This window comes from Cyrtonyx montezumae, unplaced genomic scaffold, assembly GCF_038088225.1.
Source record: "Cyrtonyx montezumae isolate F1298 unplaced genomic scaffold, pur_monq_1.0 scaffold_19, whole genome shotgun sequence".
Taxonomy (NCBI): Eukaryota; Metazoa; Chordata; class Aves; order Galliformes; family Odontophoridae; genus Cyrtonyx; species Cyrtonyx montezumae.
In genome coordinates this window covers 7,084,503-7,101,910 of record NW_027071925.1, presented here as the reverse complement: position 1 = coordinate 7,101,910, position 17,408 = coordinate 7,084,503, and the positions used below count along the sequence as shown (strand labels likewise).

Below are 17,408 nucleotides of genomic sequence, written 5' to 3'. Positions count from 1 at the left end.
GCTGGTACGAGTTTATCCCGCTGACTCTCTACCTGGGGTGCTGCTGTAGGTGCTGTGGCTCCTGAAGCTGCTCTCAGTGCAATAACTGGCATCGTCTTCATCCTCCATCTCTTCAGGGTAGTCAGAGTCGTCGTCGTCCTCCTCCTCCATGATCTCTTCCTCCTCTTCCTCCTCGGAGTCCTGGTTATCCTCGGGGTCTGCCTCCTCTTCCTCGTCGGACACCATGCTCTCCTCCTCCTCTTCGCTCTCATGATCATCGTACACCACTTTGCTGATGCTCCTCCTGGACGAGGCAGCCCTGCCTTGGCTGTTGCAGCTGCCTCCTCCGCCTCCTCCCCCTGCTCCTCCAGCCCCGGCCCTGCCCCTACCCTTACCGCTGCTGCCTCCCCCACCAGGGGTGCTGCTGCTGCCGCTGCCTCCCTTCCTCTTGCTGCCCCCCCTGGGGGAGACGGCGGCGGAGGAAGAGGCCTGGGCAGCCCCGGCCCCCTTCTGCTTGGGCCCCGCCGCCGTCTCCGCCTGGGCCGAGCTCGCCCACCTGCCGCGGCTGCTGCCCCGCTGCCGGGACCTCAGCCCCCCGATGGGGCCCGCCGCGGAGGGCGGAGCCGGGGAGCTCGCCTGAGCGGTGCCCGCCGCCGGCTGCTGCTGCTTGGGCGGCCTGCCTCGCCGGCCCCGCATCTCTGGGCGCTGGCCGAGAGGGGGAAGGGAGGGGAAAGGAAGGCTCGGGAGGGCGCTCGGAGTCCGGACAGGCGGCTACGGGGAAGCTCCCCCCCCTGCGAGGGATCCCGGCCGGGGAGGGGGGGCCGCCGAGCTGTGAGGGCCGAGGGCTCAATCCGAATTGCCGGCGTCCCGCTCCGGATCGCCACCGGCCGCCATCTTGTTTCTTCGTCTCTGCCTCGGCTCGCTCCGCTCTGACTGGGGGAAGCGGCGGCGGCAGCAGGCCCCGAGCGCCTCACGTGACCGGCCGCGCCCGCCAGCCGCCGCCAGGGGGCGCCGCAGCCGCCGGCCTCGAGAGCCATGTTGGAGCCGGCGCTCGGGGGCGGCTCCGCGCCCGGCCGAGGGGGATCCCCGCTCCGCGCGATGCCCCCACGCCGCTCCCTCAGTGCCCTCTTTGCCGCACGGAGCACCCCCACGGCCCACAGCCGCCCGTCACTCGGCGCTGTCCCGACACCGCCGCCCACCACGAGGTCGCCCTCATTCTCAGCGCCGGGCACTCTCGGGGCTCTTCGCCGCTCTCCTCGACCCCCGGCTGAAGCCGACCTGAGGTCGCTGCCCCACGGGGAGGCGGCTGCGAGCCACCCTAACACTCACCGTCTCCCTGCGTCGTTACCGGTCCTTCATCCCAGAACCCGCCTCGCGCCCTCAGGGGATTCCCCTCAGCTCCACGTCCCACAGCTTCAGCCCGGCTGCGCATCCCGCCCGGGGCAGCTGCGAGCGCAGGTAGGCAACGGGAGCGGCCACCCCGAGAGGCTCCTCATGGCGGGACCTCGTCAGCACAGGGTCCCCTCAGCACAGGCTTCCCCCGCCCGCACTGCGCCTGCAGCCTTCTTCAGCCCAGACACCCATGTCCCATGTTAAGATCCCCGATTTCAAACCTTTCCCCTTCATGCAGAAATTAATACCCTCTTGCAGCTCAGTGTTACCTGTAAAGCAAAGTGAGGCTGAGAAGATCACGTAGAGGCCTGCTCTTTGAATTTTAGTCAGTAGTTTATCTGAACTGCTGAGCTGTACAAAATGGAGCTGGGCTTTACCTAGTTTGTATTCCCTCGTTTTCACATTTGCCAGAGCCTCCAGGGGTCTAAAAATCGACAGAGAACAACTTCCCTGTTGGGTTTCTAATACCACCACTTTGGTTGAAAGTATCAGTTCCCTGAGCAAAAGCAGCCTGAGGCCCCTCAGCATCTCTCAGCCACTACAAGCAGCCTTTTTATTGCTAAATCTACAGAAGTTTGGGTTCTCAGATCCAGTCTGCAGCAAACAAGCACGTTCACTGTCATTTTCTCTCAGTGCTTTGCTTACGGTTCCGTATGATGCATACAAACCAATACAGGTCATGCCATAAGCATGGCAGTCTTATGTCCAATGTGTAATTTAAATTGCATTCTTCTACACTAATATACGAAGAATCCTTTGTTCATTAACTTGTTGCTCAGGCTGAGAACCTCATTAAAGCCACAAATCTGCTACAGTGTAAGGAATGCAACAACTGCACCAGACAGTGGGGCCAAACAATCTGCACTCTTGCATCCAGCTTTCTACCTTCATTTTACATTCAGTTCCACTCATGTATTCAGTAGTGCAGCTGCACATAGTGCCATGTTTTAGACACAGTACCCCTCAGCTACAGCAAAAGCAGTAGACAGCACTCTATTTACACCTGTATACTCTATTTTCATTTAGAATAATTCAACTTCATCCTGAGGTTGCTCCAGTTGGGCCAATTTTTAATCTCTTCTGGCTGCAAAAGATTGTAGCAATTCTACAAACATAAGAATACTTGGAGGGGGATAGGTTGTTTACTGTCTCCCTTTGTGAAACACACCTGTGAGTTCTGCCACCGATACAGGGCAAATCTAGAAATACTTTCTTGTAAATCTACTGCACAAATCCCTGTACAGCCTGTGGCATTAGGAATGTTAACATCTAGAAAACAGTGAGGATTCTATGTATCTGTAGTAGACCAAGAGTTCCTATTATCATTTGCCATAAACCAGTACACTGGTCTCTTAACCACCTTTTATGTATTAGTAGTCATCCAGAAGTGCTTAATGTTCTGTTTAGTAGAGAATTCTAATTCTAGAGCTGGAGAAATGGTTGCACAGGGAGGTATGCTAACTTTCAGAGACAGGCCTATAAACTAATCCTTTTGAGGCTGTTGGGAAAATGAGAAGAGCATATTCCAAAGTGAATTGAATACCAAAGGAAGAGGAATTTTAGGTACAAGACTCTATACTGCATCTATTCTTTAGACAGATAAGAAACACTTCTCTCAAAAGGCACACAGGAGAAGATCTACAGCTTCGTTGTTCCAGGCTGGTAGCTAGGTGAGTTCCTTTCTCCAAGGGTAAAGGAAAGAACCTAAGAATTTACAGCTGGAGAGCATGGCCTTAACCAACTCAGCAAATCCTCTTGCTTAAATTATTGAGCCACTTTTGTCCATTCTTTTTCCTCCAAATCACTTCTTAACAGGTACCGCTAAGTATTCTGTTCTAACATACACACTTATCAGACACTAAGTTGTTGCTATGTAAGGTAAATACTAGAGCTCAGCTGTAGACTGAAGTCAGCATTAGGAAACAATGGCTTATGACTTCTGCTGATATAATTCAAATTATCAGCTATTTTATTTAGTACAATGAAAAATATGAAGGTATCAGTATGCTGAAACATTAATATTCAGTTATTGTTTTAAAAGGTCATTAACACTTTATCTGCTGTTCTAAACAGTTATGGATGCATTTCATCTTTTCTCTGTTAGCTTTTGCTTCTTACATCCATTTTATATTAAACCTTAAAAATCTAGCATTATGCTTTTCTCTCCCATCTCTGGTCAGCATTCATTTAGACAGACATTTAGTCCATAACAATAGCTCATAACAAATCAGTTACAGGTGAGTGCCTCATCAGAAGTACAATGCACTCACTAGCTGCTTATACCTGCAGTACCTTCAGAAAGCTATGACATTCTGGAATGATAGAATTCAAGCTGTAAAGAACAAGCAGTATAAATGAGGTTAACTTGAGATGTTCACTCTGAAAAAGTAATTAGAGGAAATAGACAAGAATGTAGTTAAAAGCGTTCTTAGTTTGGTGGTAAATGCTCTTCTTAATAATAAATATGAATGTATAATAAAATCAACTTGAAAATAGAAAACAAAACAAACTCCAATGAATATTTATAATTCCTAACAAGAGCAAAGATGAGAGAGCCCTAAGAATCTGAGAATTTCTACTTGTAAGTGAAAAAGAAGCAAGTGGAACAGAAGTGCTGATTAATTTGATGAAATACGTTGAAGCCTTTTTACAAGTATCCTACCACTTCCTGGTCAAGAATCAGAACATTAGGATGTTCTTGTGACTGTGTATCAAAATTACAATGAAAAGAGAAAGTCATCCAGGCAAAAAAGAGCTTTTAATACACAACCCCCAGTGTAGCTATCGAGTAACCGCGTTCTCCCTGTGCAGAAAACTTTTCACATCCCCAATATGGAGTGCTAATACATCCTTGTCATAAAAGGAATCAATAACAAGTTTGTTAATAATTAAATTTCATATTCAAATAAGTTCCAGCACTTCAATAGAATATGCTGGAGGTTCTTTCTGGCATTTAATTCTTTGCAGTTCTTGCAAACTTCCTTCAATTTTGTTAAGTTCAGAGTAGAATCGTACCTAAAAAGAAAGACCACACATTTATGATAAAACAAACTTTCAATCTTCTCATATGCAATTTATACTGTGTAGCCATCTTCTGTCTTACACAGTTTAATACATTCAAACAAAAAAAAATGCAGCACCCTTAGGGATCAAGATGATGAAGACAAGCAACTAACATTTAATGTTCAGAATAGGCTATGGCAAAGAAGAAATTTTAACCAATTTGCTATATATTTACTACACATATGCTGCTCTTCTCCAACCCTGCCCTGAGTAATTTTAATGGCCACATTTTAACTCAATACTAAAATGAAATCATTATGCAAATATGAAACAATTATGCAAAACTTACTTGGGCTCTCACAAACTTATGCATGCTTGAAAGCAATCCTTTTGCTTCTGGTAGCATCACCATAACTGTGAAGTGAGCATCAAGTAATAAACACATCCAATCCATAATCTGAAGAAAAAAAGCAAAACAGAAGTGGCATAGGTTTTGCTTCAAAAACTCTGAAATGTTAACTCCTAATACAGAACACATGGTTTCGTAGTTTAATGAAGGATATTTATTTTTCCAATAGAAAAAAAAGCACTGTTAATCTGACTCTATAGGTTTACTCATAAACAACACCTTACAGAATTAACGTCTCAGTTGATTTTAGATAATCAGAGCTACTCAATCATTTATGAAATGCAGAAACTGAAAGAGGCCCAACTCTTTAGAATTAGTTTCTTACCTGATTTATAGTTGGAGAGAGTATTCCAGGAAGAGTTGTATTTATTTTTTCACTGCATTTCACATACAGGTAGTGTAAATACCTGAGAAACAGCTGAGAGAAGAAAAGTCAGAAAGTTTTTCAAACAGAAACATTTAAGATCTAGGAGTTTTGCCCTGCAGAAGGCAATAACACACAGTGATAATCTTTTCAGGGCTTTTTTTTTTCTAAGAAACTGAAGCATTGAAAGTATTATGGCTCTCCTCCACCATCACTAGCTGTGAGTTTGAATACTCAGGGATACTCAGTGTTAAGTGACATTCTGTGGTAATCATTGTGCTGAAAGTGCAGCTAGTATTCATACTGGAACAAGTCCTACATTTTCTGACTTCAAAATAAGACTTGAGGAGATCAGTCAGTGTGGGTTTATATGAGCAAAGTTCTGATGTGTAACATTTACTGATTTTTTTTGTTGTTCTGCTTTGTTTTTAATTGCATTTTCTAAACTTCTGTTTCTGACAGATCTGACTAAATTAATATTTCAGTAGATTAAAAGCATTCAGAATCAAGAATAGGTACTACACCATCAAAATATTTTTCATGCACATTTGGTCATAGTCAAGTTTTCCTCCTTACATTTTTCTACATTGAGCAGACTATAAAAAATAATGTGTGTCATATGCTCCAGTAAGACTGACACGTTTCTGATACACACCACAAGCACCTTTTTCCTTTCTTCCTCCCAATTAATAAGGGTATTTAAGCTTTTTTGTTTCAAAATACTTACAACAGCTTGCTGAGCTGGAAGGTCTTTCAGATGAGGCAAAAGAAATGTTTCACTGTAAGCTGAATGAAGAACAGCATTTCTGTGCAATGTTATTGAGGAAATATTACTGCAGGAAAAATACTAGTTACTATGAAATGAAATCAACCTTAATTAAAATGTTCCAGGAGGTTAAGAGAAGTCCTACTACAGCTTTTTGCATCTGGTGTTGTATGTTTCACTATAGAAATAACTGAAACATTGTAATAGTCAGCTTGAACACAGTTCCAGGTACTGCAAGAAAGTAACTGGCTAACATTTCAACAGACAAACATCACAACTACTGAGACTGAAGTATCTTTAACCAAGTTTTAGTCTATACTTTTATAAATTTAAATAAGTACAGACACTTTCTGGACGTTCTATAGATTGATATTCTACAAAGTACAAACTTTTCTTACTAAAGTTTCTCAGAAGTTTTCAGCAACAGCAAAAGATGATTTTCAGCAATGCTAAGCAGACATTCAAATCATAACCACTTCATTTAAACGTACAGAGGATACAATAATGCTGCCTTTCGAGGTCCAACAGGGCAGAATTCAACACTTTCGGTCACATAGGTTTCCTTGATGCCAGTAACACTGCAACAGTCTTCTTCCAATTCAGTATTGAAACCATTTTCTACAACTTCAGTCTTAACTTCTCTATTGGTTGGTTCAATATCAATGTAACAGATTACAGATTCCAGATTCACATCTGTTCTTTCCAGATAATCATCACTAATGCTATAGAAGAAAAATTCCATACACATTTAGTTTGCTTATTGTTAGCTTAAAAATCAGCAAAGCCACCAACACCACAACACAACACATTAACTCTTTAAGCTTATAAGTATGAGTATAAAAATACATGCCAAAATATGAGAGCTTCAAAATGGATAAAGGCCATGAGAGAAGAGCTAGCATTTTTCAATTATTAACTTTGAGCAATATATGCTCTTGCTCAAGTATTCCAACTGCTGTATTACTAGCTGTTGTCACAGGCTGATTTAAAAGTTATATGAATACTCTGTTCAAGACTGTCATTTTGATGTCAGAATAATGGGACTACTTCAACCTACAAGGCAGCTACAGTCTTCTTAATACTCAGTAATAAATGTTTGGCACTTCTAAGGGAGGAGATGAACAAGTCTAAAACAGAGTGTATGTACAAGTATGTGCCATTCAAACCAGCAAGGTTACCAAAAGGCACTTTCCTTTAATTACTACTTATACAAGTTTCAGAATATGTGCATGCAATGGGCATCTTGTAAAAAGCATGTCGGTTTGCAAGACTGCAACATGAACTGTACTCAGAACTGAGAATTTTAAACACTTAATTACTCATCTATAAACTTATTTTAAAAGTCTTGGTTTAGTGAAGAATAAATAAGTAAACAAAAATAATGTACTGATTCCATCTTACCTTAAGAATACTTTCAAGCAAGTGTAAGTAATTTCTTCAGGAATATCTGGAAACCGTTGTAAGCAGATTTGTAAGAGATGTACATCTTTTTTCTCTAAAGCAACAGCCATTAAGTCTGGACACAAACTGTTAGAATATGAAAAGAATAGGCCGCAGAGTTCACACTCACTGAAAGCTCCATTAACAAGAATGCAGAAGGATTAATCTTGTTCTACACAGAAATCCATCAGAGTTGTCAGCTTTATCAGAAAATAAGCAACAGACTTGAAAGGAAACCAAATATAAGCACTGGATAATTCAAGGCGTTTTTTTTTTTTTTGCCTTTTTTTTTCCTTTTTAAAACGAAGAACAGGATTTCTACTTTTTAGAACTTTGGCTTACAATTTTATGTGAAAAAAGAAAAAAAAATCAGAATTATAACCTGTAAGACAGGTCCCGTTTCTGAATCATCTGCACCAGGAAGTTCCGAGGGTAGAATGTTGGATCTGTTTTACACCTGTTTATTAGAGCAGTTATTACACATCCAATGGTGGCCTGAAAATCTGGTGTTTGTGCTTTTGATAAGAGTTGTCCCAATTCATCTTCAACTGCAGCTGTGGAAGCATGCTGAAATGAGAAATACCATGCAGTTCAGACGTACAAGGCATAGCTTTGAGGACTGTTCACAGAGGAAGGGAGTAGATCAAAGCATTATAACACTTGCAACAAGATTTGGAAAGGAACTATGCCAGAATATAAATGCACAGTTACCATAACTATGTATTACCAGCGATGTTTATTTTCAAGGTCGGGTTGGATGCAACACTGAGCAACCTCTTCAAGTGGGAAATGTCTCTGCCTAGAGCAGAGGGTTGGAATGAGGCGGTCTTTTGAGGTCCTGTCTAATATAAATCATTCCATGATTTTAAAGCTGAACAGCATCCTGGGACTCAACTTCAATACTGACTCATCAAATGATGTATCGAACTAAGTGACCAGATGGGTAGGCAAGTACATCCTCTGCCTCATTTACACAGTAATGGAATTCTCCAACAAGCCTGTTTAAGGTGGCTTCTTCAGACTGATCTACTCAAGAGGATATGTAAGAAGATAAGAGCTGAGGAGAAGCCTGGAATATCCTCAAGTGTGACTGAAAATGAGTTAAGGCTATTTGGTATACTTACTTTTATAACTATTAAGAACTGTCCAACTGTAGAGGTATCTGGCTGTACATTCACAACTGTGTTCTTTTTTGATCTTAACTATAATAAAGAAAAACAAGTTGTTATTCAGCTCCAAAAAGGCAATAAATATTCAAGGATTTCAAGGAAGACAACTAGAAACATCATTTGTCATTTGCTACAAATTTCATCTAAAAGTAGCAGCACTAGATACAAATACAAAACAAAAGAGCTCACATACTTGTCCTGTTAACTTACTGTCATTTTGGATTCGGACTTTAGTGCTGCAGACTGCTGTGACTGACAGGAAACCAGGAGCTCCTCATCTCCAAGAGTATTCCAGTTTGCAAATGAAAAAACATCTGCGAAGACAAAAATAAAATTACATGAAGTTAACACTTAATGCCACTTATTAAAACCTTAACTTTTGATACTAATACGCATTTCCTAAAGCATAATACATTTTTTGCCAAGAAATCTTACTGTTTTAACTCAGCAGCAATTCTGAGACATTTTGCATGCTTTCCCTTTTTAGCTTCTGCTAGGAGAAAAGCTGTGGAATAACTTACTGCAAACATCATTTGCAACTTTCCCAGAACAATGCTAAGTAGTACCTTTATTTTCTTTAACCGAAAGTTTACAAAATTAGGTTTGACACTGCCCCATGTAGTAATAAGTGCTTTGAAAAAGCAAAGTCTCCTATGATGTGTTTCAGTGCTTATACCTGCATCTCAAGTGTTTTCAATAATTGCATCATTTGAATGACACTTCAATGAAGCAACCATAAACTCAAACATTTGTATGATTCAAATTCCCTGATGTTCTCACTGAGAACGCTAACATCTAAAACAGGGGTACACTAAGTTACTTCAAACTGTGTAGGCTTAATTGATTTTAAATGACAATATTAAAACAATTTTCATGCAATTTCAGAAGTTTTCCTGCTAGGAGATCTCACTCTAGTCAGAACACTTCTTACCAGAGGTTTGACTGTCCTTCAGCCTTCCCACAGCAGCTGCCAAGGATGAAGTTTCACACTTATACATAACTACTGTTAGCACTTTTCCATGAGTGAAGAAAAATTTTTCCCCATAACACCACAACTATAAAATATTAAACACATCATTAATGAGGAGCGAAGCGAAGAGACATTTCTGCACATGTTGATCTTTAATTTCTTACTAAAAATTCTACTGGAAGTCTGCGAGCAGATGATTTTAGCAGTTATTTTTGGTAGTTTGTAACACATTAGTGCACCTTCATTAACTCCTGATTTTATATATGGGAATGATTGCATTGTTGAATATTTTCCAAGCATGTCTTCAACTGAAGTGGCTACTTTGAGGCACTAAGTCCACTTAATTTTTTTGTAATTATTATTTTTAAAATTCCTTCTTGTAATTTTTATGACAAAAATGAGTCAGCTGTTGTATTTCACTGGTATATTTATTAATTAGCTTCCAATTTACTTACTACTGACAGCTGGATATTCTGAACCATGGTCACTTGCAATATTTCTGAACGTAATGAATACTGACTGAGGATTTCATTCTCTCCAAACAATCAAGGCTAACAGAAGTCAGAAGGTGTCCAATTACTAAAGATGTCGCTAAAGGCTACCATGCAGTTCAGAGATTAGGACAAAAAACAGGTCATCATCTGGCCAGCAACAGTTCTGTTTCAGAAGCCGACATTTACTGCTCTTCCAGACAGAACCATAACTCTTCAGCCTGCTTGTCTCCTTACTATTGCACCACATGCTCTAGATGAAGGTTTATGAACCACAAAGTAAAGACTGAGCTCACTTGTCCACTGGTTCCCAGGGGCAGTTCTTTTGAGGCTTGTAATGTCTGAAATTTTGTATTCCATATCGTTAGGCACTCTAGGAAAAATAAAGAGATAAAAGAGACAAATCCAAAAGCAATGAAAATGCTACATTTTCTTTTGTTACTTCCAGTTAGAAACACTTCAGGAAATACAAATAACTGCCTCAAAATAACTCCACTTAATAACACACTCAGCATTAGGCAATCTATCTATTTGGTTAGACCTCACAACAATCGTCAGAAAACCAGTTCTCTTCAAAGAGCATCAAAGAAAAAGCTGTAATGAGAAGGACCAGAGACTCTGTAACCTTCAGTATTAAAAAGCAATGTTCAGTGGCTTAACTGTCAGCAATCTCACACTTCAGAAGTTTAGTCAAGAAACAAATATTTAACTTATTTTAGATACCAATTAATAATAGTACATGAGGCCCATTTCCCCGCATAAATCAGTTTTAAGAGCCAACAATTTCATTAAATATTGAGCATTTGTAACGTTCCCTAAAGAATAAAGATCACTGCTTTTTCTTGATCTGCTGTCAAACAAACAAATCAACAACAAAGCACAAAACACATGCTGCTTTAAGAATACTACAGAACTTAAGACACCTTCACCTGGCTTTTCCAGTTACCTTTGGATTCTTCACCAGATGCTGCTAAACTTCCTAGTACTGCAACATGGTCTTTATCAAGAACAACAAAAGAAGTTCCTTTTAGAACACTTCCAGATATTGAAAGATTTAGTAGTAGTGACTTGGATAGAGTTTGCTCTTCCTCTTCATTATTCTGCTGTAGAGGTATCATAACCTTATATACAGTGTCACTGGAGTCTGTCAAAGCAAACAAATTATGTCACTAAGTAAAAGCACAGCTTTCAGGAGCTGTTTAAAGTACAAGTCATAATGTTTACGAACAGTAAGCCTTTTCAACCATTAAAATACCAGGAAAATTTAACTACTAGTTTATCACTTGCTGTTTTAGAACAGTTAACAGAGAAGAGCAAAAAAATTAAACAGTAACTGACCAACTTCAGTATTTTATGTCCTTCTGTGTCATTTATGGCTTTAATATAAAAAAAACATGAGAAAATACAACTTACATAAACACAGAAGTGTGATAATTTGCTTTCTTATATATGCTGTGAAACTCAGTGGATTGGATAACTCCTGTTGTTCAAGCTTATATTTGTGTAGACTCCTCATCTTAGGTTTCTGTAGGTATACAAAAAAATCCCCATCCTAAAAGAAAAAGACACTGTCATTTACAGAAGGGCTAACATCAGATGCTTCTACTGAATTATTTTAAATGCTAACCAAGATTAGGAATTTGTGTTTACTACAGAACATAGAGCAGAAGAACACACATTATATAGTTGAGTTTGCAAACACTTCAGAAAGAAAATTTTAATTTAATGCAACAAATAGATTCGCAGGAAGAAACATCTGCATGAAGACAGAAATGAAAGTCAATCATTTGTATACTGTATTTAACCTAAAGTGCTGTGAAGTTCTAACAGCCAGGCTACCCAGCCCTGAAAACAACATAAATGTTGTAGAATACTTATTTCACTGAAAGCTCTTAGAATCCAATAAACATGTGATGGATCTCAGAAGAAGGATTTAGATTTGCAGTTGAGAAAGTTAAACATTCGTTAAACTCACTTTCTCTGTAACGAAAACTACGACAGGTTGCTGACCTTCCAGAAATGCTTCACTCCACCTAAAAACAGAAAGAGGTATGAACTTTTTCTAAATTCTGGGTCTACATTTGAATAATTATGGTATGACTTTTAGCCTCTTACTTCTGTATCTGTACTAAAAATCTGAGGTTTTAAAAGTCAACACATTAAAAAAATAAAATAATCAACAAATCAACCCCAAGATCTTGATCTTGGGATGTTAGTCTTGAGATTTCCTCTCCCCTCCTCATAAAAAAGGATGCAACAACAGAAGTTCCTCTGATCAAGGATCAGGATTCATAATTTTGTAGCACTTACTTGATAACTTCATCTGAGATGACATTTTCGATTTCTTGTTGTGGAGCTTCCAAGAGAACATCTAAAGTTCGAACGCCCCCTCCTCTGAATAATACCAACGGTTCTGCATGGGGCACTGAATGTATTCTGTACACCTCAGCTGAAAGCTGTACAGAAAAGGAAACTGCTGAAGTTTATGTTCATCAGTACATTACCTTGAAAGCCAAGTGTTCTGCATAACGTTTTTTAAAAGTTATTTCAGCAAATGAGTAATAAGGATGATGAGCTTTCAAGACACTAAAAAATGCTGATTTTCTGAAATGCTATTAATAACGCAAATCACCACCCAACAGAAAACCAGGAAGACATCCCAATGAACACGACGTTTCTAAATGACATCATTAAAAAGTGTAACTGAAGTTAAGAAGTTCGAACAACTGTTATACACCATCACACACAGTGTTGTTTATCACGTCCTCCAGTAGAGCAGAAAATAATTGTACCTCACCATGATTCACCATCATAAAAGTCCTTTCAAATTTTGGACACCCATCACATTAGGCATGGTGCTTTGATGGTTTAACCTATCAACTGGATTCCTGGCAATGCTCCATAACATCACAAAGCACAAATCAAGACAACTATCAGCTAAATTGTATTGCTACCAGTAGCAGGAAAGTTAGCATCTCTTCAACCTTGTGAGATCCAAAGTGTTAAAAACAAACATATGTAAGAGACTCACTGTTGCTTTAAATACTTTGTCCAAGTTAACATCTTCATCCTTCCATATTCTTAAAACCTTAAAGAGAAGCATCATTTTTTAAGCAGTAAACCAGTAGTATATAGATTTCTTATCACATACATGCAATTGCTGTTATTTTAAGTGTAAAATGGAGGAAAACATGCAGTTAAGAATTCAAGCAGCCTTATGGAAAACAGACTAGGGAAGTCTGCATGGGAAGAAGCTGAAAGAGAAACCGCAAGAATACAATTAAAGCTTAAAATTTTGAACTTGAGAGAAAGGATAGGGAGAAATACAGCTAAGTAAAAAGATACAGGAAACTCTAAATGAAGGTAGATCAAAGCAATGGATGAAGATTAAGATACAGATGGTCAGATTTGGAAGGGAACGTTTCAAATGTTCAGTATGTGCTGAGCTAACATTGTCATTACTAGATAGACAGGAAACTTTTAATAGTAAGACAAGGGCAGATAGAGAAGAATGAAGCTCTGAACCATTTCGACACAATAATCATGCAGTTCTAGAATTCTACCAGTCTGCAACTACAAAAGCAGCTCATTCTTAGAGAATGCATGCATAAGAAATTCTTCACTGAGAACATTTCAGGTTTTAAAAGGCCACTGCATAACTGATGTTCAGCACAGACTACTTTCATGTCACTAACAAAGGGACTATGCAGCCTTGGAGCTGCACAGCTCAATCCACTCTAGGAGCAGAGATGACCTGAGCTAGGACAGCATTAAAGCACCCTTAGCAGCTTTGAGAGCTTGCTGTAAAGTGCTGAAAGCTCCATATGTTTCCATTTAGCTACAAATCTAACACTCCCAATTTCCTCCCTGCCTGCATTCACCCACATGACTCACTACACCGTCTTTCCCCGTAAGAAAGAATCTCACCTTGTTATCATGAACTGCTATATATTCATGAGTTTCAAAGTTGCATACAACTGGGCATGTGATAATCTGTCCGTGTTTAACTGACCAACAGCCCAGTGGCTTCTGATCTGAAACCTAGAAAAATCAGGACAAAGTCACGGAATTAATATGCAGCAGTACACACTGGGGATTTCTCTCATGACAGAATGAGAACATAACAGCATGGAAACTGCCTCACTGAGAGGACTCACAACTTCTGCATTAGCAGTCTTCACTGCAATACTAGCAATTTCAGAGTTCCATGCAGCTCCATGCTAATTAAAAGCTATTTTATTTTTTCTCACAAGGAGTAACTTTGACATGTAATAGTTGGACTTACACCACGAGCACAGGTACAACACATGGCTTTTCCAAAATTAATATAACCCTTTTTAGCCCGTAATATTAGTTAATTTTACTAATAATACAATTGTGCACAGAGAGGTACCTTTTCTGTTCCAATTTCAATATCTTAATGAGATCAAGCACAACAAATTTTATTGTCACAACTCTGGTTATGTATGCTTTAGATTTCGCTGCACTGAGAGCACTCAGCTCCCCCTCCTCAGTCTGGGTTACGCCCGACTCATTTACCAACTTGTCCATATTCTCACATATGTTCTTGGAAATGGCACTGAATACATGAAAGAAGATTACACCCCAGGTTCACAATGATACAACCCCCAGTCCTGTGACCAAACATATTAAAACATTTTCAGAAAGTTTCATTTGATAGCTCACTGCTATCGATGCATACATTAAAAGAAGCAAACCATAACACACTTTTCAGGTCAGGCATTGCAAGCACGCTAAATTTTCGTTCTCCACCCAACAGGAATGCAGCTGACACCAGCTGACAGTTGGGCAGAACCGCTGTCACCCTGAACACGATACGGAACAGCGACAACCCCTGCTGCTTCGAGCTGTAAGTACTGCGCGGCACTGAGAACGGAGAGAAAATAAACAGCACGGGAAAATCTCGGGGGACCTCCTAAGGCCTCCACCGCGGCTACAGAGAGAGCAGCGGGGAAGCACAGCTGGGTGGGGAGGGACAGCAGCCGTTCCCCAGCGGCTCAGCACGAAGCGGGGCCGCAGCCCGAGGCCGCTCCCACCACATCCCGCCCGCGGCAGCCCCGGAGCTTCGCCGCGAGGCGCTGCGCGGTACTCTGACACAGACCGGCCTGCGCGACCGGGGCTGGGCTGTTACCTTAAAAAGCGTGGCCGTCCTACCGCGGTCGGTGAGCAGGACGTGATCGGGGTCAGCGCCCGGCTCCAGCGCCAGCAGACCGCTCCCGAGGCCGACGCCGCCGGTGGGCCCCAACCCGCACAGCGTGAAGGCCTCGCACAGGGCCGCCATCTTAGCGAGCGCTCGCTTCTCGCGAGACCAGCAGCGGCGCCAAACCGCGCCTGCGCACTAATCTGGCTGGCGAGGCGGCGGCGGAAATAACCGAGGCCGCTCGGGAAGTTCCGCTCATGGGGGTGGGGACGGGCTGGAGCCGTGCGACTGCTGCGGCGTTTAGGAAGCGCGGTACACGTTTTAAGCGTTGTACAGTAACAAAGAGCTGATAATTTTTCACTGTTCCGTTTCAAAGTGGACAATTAAGAATATTTGGGATTTTATTTATTTGTCTGTTTCCAATGTATTTCATGCGTGATATTAATCCCATAATTTCCACGCACATCCCTTTGTGATGCGTGAGGGCTTCATGGTATCCGAGAGATGTACACAGGCGTTCAACAAAAGGCTCCCGTGGTTTTGCATCCACACAGTAAAGTGCTGCTGCTTTAATTAAAAGTACTTCTGCCATGGGAAATGTCTTTAATTACAGAAGATTTGCAACGAATGCATTCTTTCCGCAAGAGTAAAAACAAACACAACTTGAGGAAGGACCGGCTCCAGGTTTTGGCTGTATGTATGATGTACGTGCATGCATTAGTCTTCTGTTTGTGAGCGAATTGGGAAGGAGCCCTCTCAACACAAACCCAGCACGTAAAACCGAACAAAAAGAAAAAAGCAAGACAACCAACACCCACCTCTGGCCCCAGCTGTTGCCTGCTGTCACCAGCCGCATGCTGTGAGCTCTGCTCTTTGGGGGTGTGCTGAAGACGGACCTCCACCAGCTCTGCCTTCGTCAAGTGGAGAATGGTCACAAGCACACTCGGAAGACCAAAGCAGAGCCAGAGCTATGGCTGTGCGCAGGCACAGCTGTTACCAAACCAATCAGGGTCGGATCGTACCTGGATGTTTCCACCTCATCCCACTGCGCGGGCACTACCGCACCCTGTGCATGACAGCCGCGTTGCCGTGCCAGGTGTGTTTCATTTATTCCCTTCTGGCAGGACTTCACAGGTCATTACTGACGTCATTACTGCATTCCTGTGTCAGCATTTCTTCAGCTGGTCATGGGAATCGGGGAACTGCTTCTGGCACTCCTTCAGCTCGGCTGGGACTCGGCACCCAGCGGTTCCCCAGCTGCAGCTTGGGGCTGGTGGGAGCTCCCAGGCTGCAAGCTTCTCGCAGCACCCTCTGCTGCATCCTCCGAGCCGCTGCGGTGTATCTCGCAAAGCAGCTGATACACTAAAGGGTACACTTTGTGATCTCTACCTTACATGTTTTTTGCATATTTACTTATTTTCATTCCTACACTATTGTGAAACGTTTCTATATTGAACAAACAAATAAGTAACTTCCTTTGGAGCACAGAAAGCTTTATGTGTATCAAGTAAGCCTTTAGCTGAAAACATTGAGTTGAAATCATTCTACACATGAAATTTATGTTGACAAAGAGGAAATGGCTTGTAGGTTAAGTGATGGAGGTCTTTTGAAAGGTTTCCTGTTCTCTTTGCTAGCATTTACCACAACACTGGGCTGCAAAACATACCAATGAGAATTAGAAATTCCTCCCCAATGAAAGCTTATCAACCAAGCAGCCATTTACAAAAACGTGAGACTGACAGGGCACTCACTCCGATAATATCGTTAAAAAGTGGAGGAGCAACAAAACCTGGGAGACGTGGTAAAGTGGTTTAAATTTCCCTTACAGTGCCAATTTGTTGTGCTACTTAATTTTGAGGAACTGACTTGCAGAGCTGGTGGTTGAAATGTCTGTGCTCCTTGCCAGAGAATACTGTGTAAAAGACAATAGCCACACTTGTAAAGAATAGTTGTTGGCAGTTTATTTACAACAAAACACGAGGAAAAATACAATATTAAAAATAATAAATAACTTGGAAAAATCAGAAACTAAGTGAAATGGATGAAAAATATGACAATCAAATTCTCCTGCTTAGCCTTGCATTATTTAACATGCAGAGCAATTCAAAACTTGGTCCTTCTCTGATGGTAGTAATGCATTGCCTAATGTAGCCATCATAGTTCTAAATAAAAGAAATGAATTACTGAACATTCAGAGTCACAGGGAATTATCACAGAAATGAAATAAAACAATGAAACTTCTTTAAGTGACACCATAAGACTAC

At 41.4% G+C, this 17,408-nt stretch overlaps 2 protein-coding genes across 11 annotated transcripts in view; both read right to left on the bottom strand.

Annotated features, from left to right (window-relative positions):
- BPTF (bromodomain PHD finger transcription factor) overlaps positions 1-892 on the bottom strand; it is a 46,131-nt gene extending 45,239 nt beyond the window's left edge. For 5 of the 10 annotated variants that reach the window (XM_065735429.1, XM_065735430.1, XM_065735432.1 and 2 more), the window contains exon 1: positions 33-892. In XM_065735429.1, the coding sequence (XP_065591501.1) occupies positions 33-675 (643 nt within the window). In that variant the 5' untranslated portion in view covers positions 676-892. The remainder of the gene's footprint in view (positions 1-32) is intronic. The other 5 variants (XM_065735434.1, XM_065735438.1, XM_065735433.1 and 2 more) reach the window with 1 other exon arrangement.
- Positions 893-4,110: 3,218 nt separating this feature from the next.
- NOL11 (nucleolar protein 11) lies at positions 4,111-15,303 on the bottom strand. Its single transcript, XM_065735428.1, has 18 exons — positions 15,136-15,303; positions 13,911-14,024; positions 13,015-13,071; positions 12,294-12,439; positions 11,959-12,016; positions 11,397-11,535; positions 10,930-11,127; positions 10,280-10,356; positions 9,454-9,577; positions 8,733-8,836; positions 8,478-8,555; positions 7,736-7,920; positions 7,315-7,440; positions 6,414-6,635; positions 5,875-5,953; positions 5,109-5,201; positions 4,724-4,831; positions 4,111-4,386 (listed from the first exon to the last, which is right to left on the bottom strand). Exons 1-18 carry the CDS (start codon positions 15,283-15,285, stop codon positions 4,273-4,275), a joined length of 2,172 nt encoding a protein of 723 aa, XP_065591500.1. The 5' UTR covers positions 15,286-15,303; the 3' UTR covers positions 4,111-4,272.
- Positions 15,304-17,408: the final 2,105 nt, after the last annotated feature.

Bases quoted from the DNA above. Each gene is read 5' to 3' on its own strand.
- NOL11 (XM_065735428.1), bottom strand. From the start codon at position 15,285: ATGGCGGCCCTGTGCGAGGCCTTCACGCTGTGCGGGTTGGGGCCCACC. The intron at 8,837-9,453 runs GTAAGAAGTGTT...TTGTCTTCGCAG, and splicing joins GAAGGACAGTCAAACCTCTG to ATGTTTTTTCATTTGCAAAC. The intron at 7,921-8,477 runs GTAAGTATACCA...TTCTCATTTCAG, and splicing joins AGTTCTTAATAGTTATAAAA to CATGCTTCCACAGCTGCAGT.